Source organism: Manacus candei, unplaced genomic scaffold, assembly GCF_025592945.1.
Source record: "Manacus candei isolate 608988 ecotype Guabito, Panama unplaced genomic scaffold, ASM2559294v1 h1tg000148l, whole genome shotgun sequence".
NCBI classification, from domain to species: Eukaryota; Metazoa; Chordata; class Aves; order Passeriformes; family Pipridae; genus Manacus; species Manacus candei.
Genome location: NW_026138196.1, coordinates 791965 through 805864, shown reverse-complemented (window position 1 = coordinate 805864; position 13900 = coordinate 791965). Strand labels below are relative to the sequence as shown.

General features: G+C 46.1%; 1 protein-coding gene across 1 annotated transcript; it reads right to left on the bottom strand.

Moving 5' to 3' along the window:
• Nucleotides 1-231: 231 nt before the first annotated feature.
• On the bottom strand, nucleotides 232-4369 carry LOC127463003 (prostate stem cell antigen-like). The gene is made up of 3 exons (XM_051771970.1): nucleotides 4157-4369; nucleotides 1822-1929; nucleotides 232-678 (listed from the first exon to the last, which is right to left on the bottom strand). The coding sequence occupies exons 1-3, from the start codon at nucleotides 4206-4208 to the stop codon at nucleotides 470-472; spliced, it is 369 nt and encodes a 122-aa protein (XP_051627930.1). The 5' UTR covers nucleotides 4209-4369; the 3' UTR covers nucleotides 232-469.
• Between the last annotated feature and the right edge of the window lie 9531 nt (nucleotides 4370-13900).

Here is a 13900-nt window from a genome sequence, read left to right as displayed (position 1 = left end):
GCCATTTCCAGGAGAATGCCATGGAAACAGTAACAAAGGCTTTCCTGAAACCCAGGCAGATGCATCCACAGCCTTTCCCTCATCCTCTAGGTGGGATTCCTGGTCACACAAGGAGATCAGCTCACATAACCCAGCGAGGACCAAGGTTGAACCAGACACACAACACCCCCCTGCAGTGGCTGCTGGGGCAGAAACAGGGGGCTGAGTGATTAACAGGCCACACTCTGATGCTTGATTTGGACATAAGTTTATTTTAGGTGTTTTGCAGGCAGCGTGAACATGTATTTTCTGATCTGGTAGCATTACAGCTTTGCAATAAAAGGTGAAGAAGAAGCTGTCATCTGGCAAAGAGAGCCATCAGCTCCAAGCGTGCTGGGTGCCCAACACACCTCATCACTCCTGGTTACAATTCCTGTTGTTAGATGGGTGCTCTGACACTTTTTGTGGTCATGGGAGGCCTCTTGGCTCCTCACAACTTGTTGAGGAAGATCCAGATCACACCAGCTGCTACCCCTCCTGCCATGCCATAGCTGGACCTCACGGAGCCCACGGCATTGGTGTTGCAGAGGTCGCTGCTGCAGCAGGAGACGTTCCTGTTGCCCACGTTGAAGTCCTGGTAGGAGACTTCACAGGACGACTCACAGCCCTTGTTGATGATGCTGAAGAGCCCTACAACCCCTGGGAAGAAAGCAGGACCATCACTACAAGGACTCAGTGCAAGCCAAGCCTCTCAGAACTGAGTAATAATTCTTATCTGAGCTCATTTCTCGAGAAAAAAGTCAGAGAGTCACAGCATGGTTTGGATTGGAAGGGACCTGAAAGGTCATCTCATTCCAAACCCCTGCCATGGGCAGGGACACCTTCCACTAGCCCAGGTTGCTCCAAACCCCATCCAACTTGGCCTTGAACACTTTCAGGGATGGGGTAGCCACAGCTTCCTGGGAATTCTATTCCAGCACTTTGCCACCCTCCCAGGTTGGAATTTCTTCCCAATGTCCCATCCAACCCTGCCCTCTGTCAATGTTAATCCCTATCCCACACATGCCCATTTCAGATGGAAGTATTGGTTTTTGATTTGTTCCTGAGAGGCACAGCCCAATTTTTTGGCAAATTTCTGCTGTTTTCCAGCAGATTTTGATCTCCATGATATCTCCTGATCCTGTGCAATCTATTCCAGGCACTGAGTTTTTGCCATAGGCTATAAATGGGCCCAAGTGTGTTATGCAGCATGTTGGCTCTCCTGCCTGGGAGTATCATGGGTTTGCACATTTCCAAACAGGATAATTCCTAGTGGAGGTGTTACATCTACTGCCTGACAGAGAGGAGTTTGAACATCTCATTGATGTCCCTGGGTCTAAGAGCAGCTGAGCTGTCGGCACAGATCTGAAGAGGGCAAACCAGATTGAGAATGGGAGAATAAAATCATAAAGATACATGGATGGCTCCATTCACAGCTGGATGGAGGAGGAATTCTCTCAATTTCCTTGAAATCACTGAAAATCAGCTCTCAAGTGAAGCTCCTCCTGACTTCACAACAAGGTTTCACCAGACTCAGCCCCTCACATTTTAATTCGTGTTTGCAAGTATTTCAAAGCCATAAACTTGATTATTGCCCTCGTAAGCAAATGATTTTGGATGTTATGAAAGAGAATTAAACCTGAATTTGTAACAGGTGAGAGATATTTGCACTCTGAGCTTTCATCCTTGATCACCCCTGGTGTATCTGGACTAGATGAGGCTGGACTGGACACCTGAGGTTGGGAACAAGTTTAGCTGCAAAATTCCAGCTAGGACATTTCCCTCGCCCCCGCTTTTCCTTACGGATGACATCTGTCTTGCATGTGTTCTTGTCAGCAGTGCATGTTGTCTCGGTCAGACACTTGGAGTTGCTGAGCTGGTTCTTGCAGCTGTAACACCGCAGAGATAAACCTGCAAGAGACCAAGAGGGGTCAGAAGTTAAATAACGGAATCATAAAATTGTAGAATTACAGGAAAAGTTTGGGTCGGAAGGGACCTTCAAGGTCATCCAGTTCCAGCCGTGCTGTGGGCAGGGACACCTTTCACTAGACCAGCTTGCTCAGAGCCTCATCCTTGAATATCTCAAGGGATGGGGGATCTGGTCATCTCTGGGCAACCTGACCCAGTGTTTTACCACCCTCATGGTCAAAAATGTCTTCATGACAGGAGACCTAAATCTTTAAGTTTTAAACAATTACTCCTTGTCCTACTGCGTCAGACCCTCCTAAAAACTTTGTCTCCAGCTCTCCTGGAGTCCCTTTAGGCATTGGAAGGGGCTCTCAGGTCTCCCTGGAGCCTTCTCTTCTCCAGAGGAACCCCCCCAGCTCTCCCAGCCTGGCTCCAGAGCAGAGGAGCTCCAGCCCTTGGAGCATCTCCGTGGCCTCCTCTGGACTTGCTCCAACAGGTCCTGTGAGGACACCAGAACAGGACACAGAACTGGAGGTGAGGAAATTATTCTACACCACTCATGACTCATCTGAGGCTTTCCAGGGAACCCACTTGCTTGCACTGGGAAACAGGACCATTCCTATGGATCCTCAAAGGATGATGGCACTTTTAGGGAAAAAAAATGGCTTTTTCCATTTGTTTTGGTGGGGAATAAAGTGCCTGCTTGAGTTGAGAGTCACGTTTTGCAGGTGCTGAAGATATTTCAGATTTCAAATTGAAAGATCCCTTTCAACCCGTTTCTCAGTTTGACCGATTTGTGACGCGTATTTTCCAGCACCTCCCCTTAGAAACCAAAGTGCAAACTCAGCCTTCTCCTCCCTCCAAATCCCATTTTCCCACCCCCTCACGGACACATCCATGGGGGATGAAAATCCATGTAAACACCCGCTGTGCTGTTGTGCATGCCAAGCAAAGGCAGGAGAAGCTCTGAGGAAAAATAGTCCCCAGAGGAGTGAAATCAATTTTTATGGAGTGAAATCTTAATTTTTATTCATTTCTTAATTTTTATTAATTTTTAAAATTCTGTCAATTTTATGAAATTTTATTATTTTTTATTGATTTTTATTAATGTTATTAATTTTGTTCTTATTATCTCCTCATATATATATTTATGGACTTCATATATATGGACTTTCTATATATGGAGTTTTTTATATATATATATGGGCTTTATATATATATATAAGGACTTTATATATATAGACTTGTATATATATAGAATTTATATATATATATGGACTTCGTATATATGGACTTTTTATATATATATATATATATATATATATATGGACTTTAGCCCCATGACTACCAAGCTTGTATTGTGAATCCCCCAAATCATTACCCTAATGCCTAAAATCCTAATTTAGGAAGAGGATTTCCAGTATTTACAGAAAAGCCTCAATTGGAAATCAGGGTTTTTCAGAGCAGAGTGGTTCGAGGCACTTGATCCCCCTCTGTCCAAGCTGTTCTGGTGTAGAAATAAGGAGCCAAACCCCAATTTATGGGAGTGCTGCACTTTGCTCTCACATTGACGTGACTTTTAATGCATTGAAAGTCAAATTTCGAGCACTCTGATGGAAGCTGGAAGAAGGGAAGTTCTGCAAGACCCTTCTCAGCTTATTCCTTCAGCATCCTCTGCTGACTGAGGAACATTTCTGTTCAAATCTGCTTCTCCTCTTCTCTGATAATAAGAAAACTCTGCTTTAAACCCTTTTTTTTTGCCTGACAGTGTCCAAATCCCACCCATCCAGTCTATTAAATAACACCCCAGGAATCCTCCTTTTTCCTGTCCTCCTAAAATCCTGACCAGCAGCATCAGGGGCTGCTTTTGAAATGAAGAGGCAGAAACAAAGTTGGAAGGAAACTCACCTTTGCAGAGATGTTGCAATTTAGAAAGCCTAGGAAGCACAAAAATAATCCTCCCATCCCCTCCTAACCCCTCCCTTCCTTTCATAATAATATAATTTGGTTTAAATAACTTGGATTTCAATGAATTCAGGTTTATAGAGGATTTATCCCTCCTGGATGGCAGCATCACCAAGGTGGGACTGTGCATTTTTTCCCCATCAAAAAGCAAATTTCCTCGGGATGACGAGGTGCCAACACTCCCTCCCTCTGTTCCAAACCCCACGACAAGCTTTTCCTGCTGGCTGGAGATCCTCTGGCAGGGGATGCAGGGCAGGTGCCTTACCTGAGTCCACGCACAGGAGGGCTCCCAGCAGGAGCACGAGGAAAACCTTCATCTTGGAATGACCTCGGCGGGGCTGGGCAGGGGCTGGGCCCTCGTGGGGCAGCTTAAATACCTTGGCAGGCACAGGTTGGGCATGCCCAGAAGGGCATCTTTTGTGGGCACAGGAGCTCTGCGCTCCCTGGACCAAGGGAGGGGCGGCTTTGCGGGGCTGAGATTTGTGTCAAGGTGCCTCTCCTACCTCCTCCCTGCCCCTCTCCCGGCTCCCAGCGGTTCCTCTCCGCCCTTCCACCCCCTCCTCCCCTCCTCCCCTCGGGCAAAGTGGTCACACAAGTGGAAAAAAGCCCCAAATTCTTGGGAACAAGGACGGCCTTCTGAGTTTCTCCCGAGCCAGTGAGGCTGCAGTGGCAGCCCGCGAACAAGGCTCTCCACCCCCACGGCCACCCTGAGTGGAGCTATTGTGTTTAAATCAAGGACAAAACGTTCTTTTAATAAACAACTCCAGCTATTTATCTCCGTGTGTGAGTGATACTCATGTGATAACAAGGTATGTGCTGGCAAGGTATGTGGAGAAATGGAAGTTCATTGGCTTTTTCCAGGTCGTTCCAGGATCTTTTCAAGGTTCCTATGTATTGTCCATATTCCTGTAAAAAGCATTAGACGGTTCTAAATTTTTATTAATTTTAAAAATTTTATTAATTTTTATTAATTTTAATATTTTTCTTAATTTTCTTAATTTTTAATTTTTATTAATTTTATTAATTTTCTTATTTTTAATTAATTTATTAATTTTTCTTCATATTATTAATTTTGTTGATTTTTAATTTTTATCAGTTTTATTAACTTTTGTTAATTTTTATTAATCTATTAATTCATATTAATTTTATTAATGTTGTTGATTTTTCATTTTTGTTAATGTTATTGCTTTTGTTAATTTTTATTTATTTTATTACTTTTGTTAATGTTTATTAATTTTAGCAATTTTTATTAATTTTATTGATTTTTATGAATTTATTAAATTTGTTGATTTTAAATTTTATAAATTTTATTGATTGCATTAATTTTCATTAATTTATTAATTTTTTTATTTTTGTCGACTTTCTATTTTTATTAATTCTATTAATGTTGTTATTTTTATTAATTTTTATTAGTTTTATTATTTTTAATAATTTTATTATTTTTAATAATTTTATTAAATTTTATTAATTTTTATGGGTGTTGAAACCAGAGGGACTTTCTGGTGGTTTCGGTCACATTTTTAGCTGTGACACAGATCTCTTTGTGTGCCAGTCCCTCTGCCTGGCACAGGTTGGGCATGTTTTTGACACTTGACTCACATCACATGTAATATCAACAACCCAGGCTTGTCACAAAAATGCCACTTCTCTTCACAGAGAGAGTGAGTTGAGCCACATTCCAACCTTGAGGGAATGTTTGCTCTGGTGGGTTGTCCGGAGTCCTCTCCCATTCCTCCCATCCTGTGACCACTTCTCAGGACGTGCCAGGGCCAAAGAAAACGGGCTCTTTTTTTCAAAATTCCATCCTTAATTTTGTTATTTTTTTCCCCCTGAAATCTCAGGAATTAGTACTTTGTAGGAATTTCCTTCAGGGAGTTGCTCTTGTGCAGTTCAGCTCTCGGGAAACTTCCCAAATTTCAGGTTGTCCTTGATCAGCAGCTGTGGGATGAGTGAGGGAGGGTCAGCTGGACTAAAACCTCTGCCCTGATTTACAGCAGTGGAGAATCCAGTGCTGGACATGATTTTACAATTCCCACTTCTCCTATGGAGATCTTAAATACTTCCACTTGGACTCTTCTGTGTAAAAAATACCTGAAAAACCAGCCCAAAACCTTCTTTCTGTGTCTGTTGACTTCTACTCCATCAGATTTTTGCAGAGCACCTCATTTATAGCCAATTTTATGGATAAAAAAATAAGGCAACACGTTCTCAGGCTGGTGTCCCTTATTCAGAGATATTTAAGGCTATTTTTCTCTTTTTAATCCCTTATGATTGTCCCTGTAGGGTTTGATTCTTTATTAGGGAAGAAGAACAGGGCAAGGGGGAAAACAAAACCTCCCCATCAAATCCATTAATTCATTAAATATTTTTTTCCTTCAAAATACCCTCATGGATAAGGAAGTTGGAGAGCTCTTCACATCTTCAGCAGCTTGATTTTCTGCCCCTCAAACTCTCCCAGAACTATTATTTTTGTTCTTTTTTTTCAACATTAAAAGGGTTTCCAGCAAAGACCACAACTTGTGGCGCTGTGAAAGAGAAACTCTGAGCCAAGAGCTTGTCCATCCTCCAGTCCTGCTGTGGGACATCCCAGGAATTCCTGCATCCTTATAGAAATTGCTGATTCTCCCTGTTTTTTGGAACGTTCAAGTGCAGTTCCTGCCCGACTCCTGAAGATGGCAAACGTGTCCCGTTATAATTCCACAGGCATTAACAGACAGTTATCCATAGGATTGTGTGTGTATATCCTGTTGTTTGATTTTCCGAGGTTATAAAACCCCCAATTCCTCTACTTTCATGGAATAGATCATCCATTTCCCGTGGGAACCCAATGATGTCAACAAATCATTCAGGTTTGAGTTTTTTTTTTAAAGCTATTTTATGTTGTCACTGCGGATTCCTGATGGATCCAGGTCTGTAGCTCCCTGTTTGGGAAGGAGGGAAACAGGACTGGATTATTTGCTCTATCCCTGGTGTCAGGCTGGGAAGATGATGATGGATCGTGGTACAGAGCACAGTGTCATGGATTGAGCTGGAAATTTGGGGATAAGAAGGACAGTAAGTGCTTGGGAAATCTGGACAGAGAAACTGGGGATCTCCAAAGGCAAAAGGAAGTTGCTCCAAATTCCTGGGCTGTGGCAACCACTTGGTTAAGTTATTTCCAGAGGCTGTAGGGAAGCCTGGAAGATGACAGAGATCTTAGAAACATGGAATGGTTTGGATTGAGAAGGACCTTAAAGATCATCTCATTCCAACCCCCTGCCATGGGCAGGGACACCTTCCACTAGCCCAGGTTGCTCCAAGCCCCATCCAACCTGGCCTTGGACACTTCCAGGGATGGGGCAGCCACAGCTTCTCTGGGCAACCTGTGCCAGGGTCTTCCTCACCCTCTCAGGGAAGAATTTCTTCCTGATATCCCACCTAAACTTAACCTCTTTGAGTTTGAAGCCATTCCCTGTGTCCTGCCATTCCATGCCCTTGCTAAAAGTCTCTCTCCAGCTTCCTTTGGCCACATGGAGAACAAAACCTGCCTGTGATTGGGTGCAAAATAAAAAAAGGGAGTACTGGACCGGTTACTCTGGCTCCTCCTGACTCCTACACATCCATCCACCTATCCACCCACCCATCCATCCATCCATCCATCCATCCATCAATCCATCAATCCATCCATCCATCCATCTGTCCATCCATCCACCCACCTCTGTGAACATCTCTATATATCTACTCATTTTAAAGTCTTTCTTTCCCCTTATCTCTCCATCCATGTTTCCCTCTCATCTCTCTGTGTTCCCGCCCATCCAATCCCATGCCTCATTTAGGATCCACACTTCCCTCCTTCCACACATCCTGATGGGATTTGTTTTACTCCCATTGAGTGACTCGGCCTTGTTTATTCCCCACCCATCCTGATTTGGGACAGCTGGATGTTCCTGAGGCAGTGTTCCCAGGAATGTGGCTGTGCAGCCATCAGGAATTCCCATTTCCAGGCCTAAAATTGGTCACTAAAATCCCTTATCTGCCATCTCACATTCCCTCAGCCTGAGGAGGTTTACAGGCACCATCAGCTCACTGGACATGCACCAAACACCAGCCAGGAGTGGAAAAACTGGGAAGATTCCACTGTAACTCCACACAGGTGCTTGAGAACATCCTGAAAAGGCAAAACCCCCATGGCAGGGGATGATCTTTGAGGTCCCTTCCCACCCAAACCGTTCTGTGATTCCATGAAAAGGCCATGGCATGTCCCCTATCTCAGCCTAAAATCTTTCTCATCCAGCTTCCAGCTGTTTTCTACTCTCCCATGCACATGGATGAGGCTGGTCTAGCAGCTGGAAACACGATTCCTGCAGCTCCAGGGCTTCCTTGGGAGCAAAGAGAAGCTCCAGCTGCTACATCTGGAGATGCTTAAAACCGTTCCATGTCCCGGTCCAGTTTGGACTACAAGGATTTGTGTCCAGGTTTGCTGTTCAGAGAAGCTGCAGAGCACATGGAGACAAGGCAGGAATTCCTGAGTCCAGAATAGAACATTGGGAAGATAGAGAGAGGTGTTTGGAGCTCTGCCATGGGCTGCTGAGGGACTTTCACCTCGTGCCTTCCTTTCTTTGTGCCTCTTCTTCCTCTGATGGCTCGGGATTCCTGCATCACCAGGGAAGTTTTGGGGAATCTATGGGTGCTCACAGGTGCAACCAGGGGTTATAGAAAAGTTAAACAAGCAAAAAGCACTGTTTGACCTTGAGTATTTCCATAAGGATCCAAGCACAGACTCAGACATCCAGCTATTCCCATTCCGGATTTCTGATGGTGGGAACCAGCCTCGCCAGCCCCGGAGCAAACAAATTCACCTTCACATCACCCCCATTCCTGCTGACAACCGTGAAATCAATGCATTGCTGCGAAATGAATCCCACCACGGCGCTAATCTTGCCTGCAGAGCAAAGATTCCACGGAGAGGATCCCGAGGCTGCAGAGGTTGGAGATCTCCATAGGATGGTGCTGTTGCCACATTGCACGAAGCCCTCCCGGAGTGTGGGAGCAGCCCAGACCGTTTGTTTAAAAAATCCCGGCGACTTCAGAGCATCAAAAATGCATTTGACATTTTTTTTTTTTTTTGTTATTTTGCTAATTGCTGAGCTCTTCTGCTTGTAAGAGACTCGAGGGGTGGGATCCCTGCCAGCCCCGGCTGCCGACGCCGAGCGCATCCCGGAGTTGTTTGCTGGGGAAAAGGAGGGCATTTTCCTTCACCTACGCTTTGGAATGGTGTGGGGAGCGGGGAGAGCAGCCTGGGATTGACCACAAAAGAGGTTTTGTGCTTGCTGTGCCCTCACAAAACCCTTCCTGACCCCCTCACATTCCAGGAGTTGCAGCTTCCCCTGTGCAGATGTTGCAAAAGGGGGTTTGAAATACAGGCAGAAAACACGACTTTCCAGAGATCCCAGAACTCTGGAATCCCAGAATCCCAGATTCAACAGGGCTGGAAAAGACCCCTGAGAGCATCGAGTCCAGCCTGTGTCCCAACCCCACCTTGGCACCCAGCCCATGGCACCGAGTGCCACGTCCAGGCTCTGCTTCAACACCCCTAGGGATGGGGACTCCACCCCCTCCCTGGGCAGCCCATTCCAAGGGCTGATCCCTCTCTCTGGAAAGAATTTCTTCCCAATGTTCAACCTAAACCTCCCCTGGCACAGCTCAGGGCTGTGCCCTCATGTCCTACTGCTGGTTCCTGGGAGCAGAGCCCGACCCCCCTCCTGGCTCCCTCCTCCTGTCAGGGAGTTGCAGAGAGTGAGGAGGTCTCCCCTGAGCCTCCTCCTGTCCAGGCTGAGCCCCCCCCAACTCCCTCAGCCTCTCCTCATGGGAATTGTGCTCCAGACCCTTCACACAACAGGGCAACATCACATCTCAAAACAGGCCCCTCAAACCCCCTTGTCGCTTCCTATTCCGTGACCTTTTCCTTCCATCAGGAAAATTATTTCATTTTTCTGGGCCTTATAGGAACCCACAGGACGCTGGTGGGGAAGAACTTCAGATTTCCAGTCCAGCTGCTGCAGGTGGAACCACGGGATCAAAGAATCATGGAATGGTTTGGGTTGGAAAGGACCTTCAAGGTCATCCAGTTCCACCCCCCTGGTGTGGGTAGGGACACTCCACACTATCCCAGGTTGCTCCAAGCCCCATCCAGCCTGGCCTTGGACACTTCCAGAGGTAGAAAAGGGTGGATCTGGCCCCTGGACATACTAAGCCTTGTGTAGGACCAGCAGGGACCACTGCTCCTCATGTGGCCATGGCTGCATCAGCTCATGGCCACGGATGGTCCCTCCTTTCCCAGAGAATCATGGAATCATTAAAGTTGGAAAAGCCTTCTAAGATCATTCAGTCCAGCACTGCCAAGGCCACAATTAAACATGTCCCCAAGTGCCACATCCACATGATTTTTAAATCCCTTCACTGCCCTGGACAGACTTGTCCCAAAGCTTAACAACCCTTTTTGTGATGAAATTTTCTCTAATATCCAAACTAAACCTCCCTTGGTGCGACTTGAGGCTGTTTCCTCTTGTCCTATCACTTGTTATCCGGGAGAAGAGAATGATTCCCACCTTAGGAGGGCTTTGGACCTTCTTATTTTCTCCTTGCATGACCTCATGACATCCTTGTGGTCCTCCTGAGTTGTCTGCCCTTCATCCAAAGCTCATAAACTCTCCTTTATTTGTCCTTTTTGCCCTTAGTTTGAGGTCAATACCCAGGGGTGGTCATGCTTCTCCCGTTTTAACAAAATTTAGGGAAGAAACTTTGGCCTAGGAGCTCAGCTCCTGATCTTACCTAAGGGGAAAGCATTTTCTTGAGGGTTAAAAAACCACTTGACAGGGCTCTTCTGTGACTGGCTTCTGAATTTGTTGACAAAGTATTGGCAAATAGGATTTTGTGCACAAAGACACGCTCTGCAGAAATAATAAAGCCATTTGAAGTCCAGGATGGATTTTGGGAATCAAACCCAGGTAGAGAGAACAAAATCAATCTGGACTGGTGAGTCTCCACCAACCAGGACACAAAATTAAGATGCAGGAGATACAGGATCAGTCTTTTTTAAGTCGTGTTTCCTTTTGCTTGAGCAGCTGCTCTATTCCCAGGGACTGGAATTCAGACCTCACTTGTCTTTGTGCCTCTGCTTAGAACTGTTCCACTCTGCGTTAACTAATTAGAAACTAATTGGGCCGGAGAGATGAGGTGTCGTGAAGCAATTTGGTTTTGATGAATTGGCAAAAATCTTACAAAAACCGTTTAATTAAAAAAGTTTTTGTTGGTTTTCTTTTTTCCCCTCCCTGGCTGCTTTATCAAATGCTCCAATGCTTAGGACAGCAGAAGATGAGTGGGACAAACCAGGAGAGATAATGGGAATTCTGATTAATATCTGTCGTTTCCTCCTGTTTTAACTGCTTAGCTGGAAAATCAGTTTGAAAAATCAAGTTTCTTGAAGTCGTTATGAACTTGCTAATTTGACAGGGCAAGGGAGAATGGCTTTAAGCAAAAAGAGGGGAGATTTAGACTGGATTTAAGGAAGGAATCCTTCCCTGGGAGGGTGGGGAGGCCCTGGCACAGGTTGCTCAGAGAAGATGTGGATGCTCCATCCCTGGAAGTGTCCAAGACCAGGTTGGACTGGGCTTGGAGCAACCTGGGATAATAGAAGGTGGAATAAATGATCTTTCAGGTCCCTTCCAACCCAAATCATTCCATGATTCTATGATAAATATTGTGTATATAATGTCTCTTAAGAGAGGACTTTGTTCTGCCTTTACGTCTTATTTTAAGTCCTGCCTAGGAGGCCCTTTGGGGAGCAGCACCAAAGGGAACGAAATTATTTCTAACTCCAGGTGTTACCCTCCTGTCCTGGCAGCATTAAAATAAAAAAATTAATCAATATAGATTAAAGAATAATTATCATTACACTCTAACTCATTGACTCTGAAGTTCTTCCCATGTCAAGCACTAAAAAAAGCTCACCTGATGCAACTGGGGTGTTGTATCTGGCCAGACCACCCTGTGCCCAGGGGACATCTGTTCAGGAGAGCTTGGGGTGTTGTCTGACTTATCCCAGAATCCCAGAAAAGACCTCTGAGATCCCTGAGTCCAATCTTTGTCCCAACCCCACCTTGGCATCCAGCCCATGGCACTGATGCCACATGCAGGCTCTGCTTCAGCACCCCCAGGGACGGGGACACCCCCCCTGGGCAGCCCATTCCAAGGGCTGATCCCTCTCTCTGTGAAGAATTTCTTCCTAAATTTTAACCTAAAGCCACCTGAGTTTGGTTAAACAAATTGTCTTCCCCACAGTTCCATTTGTTGGCTCAATCTTTATTGGTTACGACAGGAACTTGGACACCCACCCCTAAATCTGCCTTGTCAGATTCTAATCAACAAATGGCCACATAAAAGGGAAAAAAAAAGGTTGCTGTGGTGGGATTTAAAGCTGTTCCCACTGTTGGTTTTGTCACTAGAGTGAAATCATCCTTCTCCCCTCCCCAGGCAGGAGTCAGAGATCCCTTTCCCTGCCTGACCTTTCCAGACTGTTCCTCCTGCTTGGCCATGACCTTTCCAGAGGTGGCCCAGAACCCAAGCACAGATTGTGTGGAATGGATCCCACAGCCCTGCCCTGAGCACAGCACTGGACAGCTGCCTCCTCCTGCTCTCCAGTGAAAACTGGGATGCCAAAGGAGAGGCAGGAATGTGCCTGGGATTCAACGGAGACCTGACAGGATGTGAATGGAGGAGATGGATTTGCAGAGTCTGAGCCTGGGCACGGCCAGAGGGGGCCTTTCATGGACTCATTGGATGGTTTGGGTTGGAAGGGACCTGAAAGATCATCCAGTTCCACCCCCTGCCATGGGAAGGGACACCTTCCACTAGCCTAGGTTGCTCCAAGCCCCGTCCAACCTAGCCTGCAACACTTCCAGGGATGGGGCAGCCACAGCTTCTCTGGAAATTCCATTCTAACCCCTCACCACCCTCCCAGGGAAGAATTCCTTTCCAATATCCCATCTATCCCTGCCCTCTGGCAGTGGGAAGCCATTCCCTTTGTCTGTCCGTCCATCCCTTGTCCCCAGTCCCTCTCCAGCTCTCCTGGAAGCCCTTTAGGCCCTGGAAGGGGCTCTCAGGTCTCCCTGGAGCCTTCCCTTCTCCAGGTGAACCCCCCCAGCTCTCCCAGCCTGGCTCCAGAGCAGAGGGGCTCCAGCCCTTGGAGCATCTCCGTGGCCTCCTCTGGACTCACTCCAACATCTCCACATCCTTCTGATGTTGTGGAACTTAGAGGTGGACACAGAGCTCCAGGTGGGATCTCACAAGATCGGAGCAGAAGGGGAGAATCACCTCCCTCAACTCGAAATCCTGAAATTTTCTGAACTAATAAATCTTAATTTCCCTTTCCTCTGTACCCTCAGTCCTCTGAACTCCCAGCTCCCTGTTCCTGCATCATCACCTGCCTTTGGGCTCCCTCCCATGATTCCTTCCTCTTTGGCTGAGCAAAAGGCATCAGTAGGGAATGGATTTTCCTGCTCTCCAGCTGGATGTTGCCTCCAAGAGTAGCTGAGGAGCTGACATCCTTTGGTGGGACCACTCATTTTGGTGTTTCTCCTCAGTTTGACCAATATTCAGAAACCTGAGAGTATGTCCAGACCTTTGAGAAGTTTCTCTTTGTTGGACCTGGGCAGGGTGATGACCAATCAGATCCATGGGCAGATGGATAGAGGGATGGACAGGAATGGAACTGCACAGGTCACACTTCCACAGACCAGGTGGAGACTTATAGAACTGCAGGAAAAACATCTAGAGATGAACAACAGCAATGTAAAGATAAAACCATTGAAGAAAATGTCAAGAATTCCCAGAAAATATGGAGGATGATATAATTGCTGGCCAGGGAATAGATAAAGAGGGAATAGGAAATGTGTTCTTCCCTTGTGGCCACAAACCTGTGTGGATAAATAAAAGCAGGGGTTCAGGGACAGCCTGTTCCTCCTGTTTTGAT

Coding starts and splice junctions, on each gene's coding strand:
- LOC127463003 (XM_051771970.1), bottom strand. CDS start 4,208: ATGAAGGTTTTCCTCGTGCTCCTGCTGGGAGCCCTCCTGTGCGTGGAC. Junction 1,930..4,156: donor CCTCCTGTGCGTGGACTCAG/GTAAGGCACCTG, acceptor GGTCTCTTGCAG/GTTTATCTCTGCGGTGTTAC. Junction 679..1,821: donor ATGCAAGACAGATGTCATCC/GTAAGGAAAAGC, acceptor CTTTCTTCCCAG/GGGTTGTAGGGCTCTTCAGC.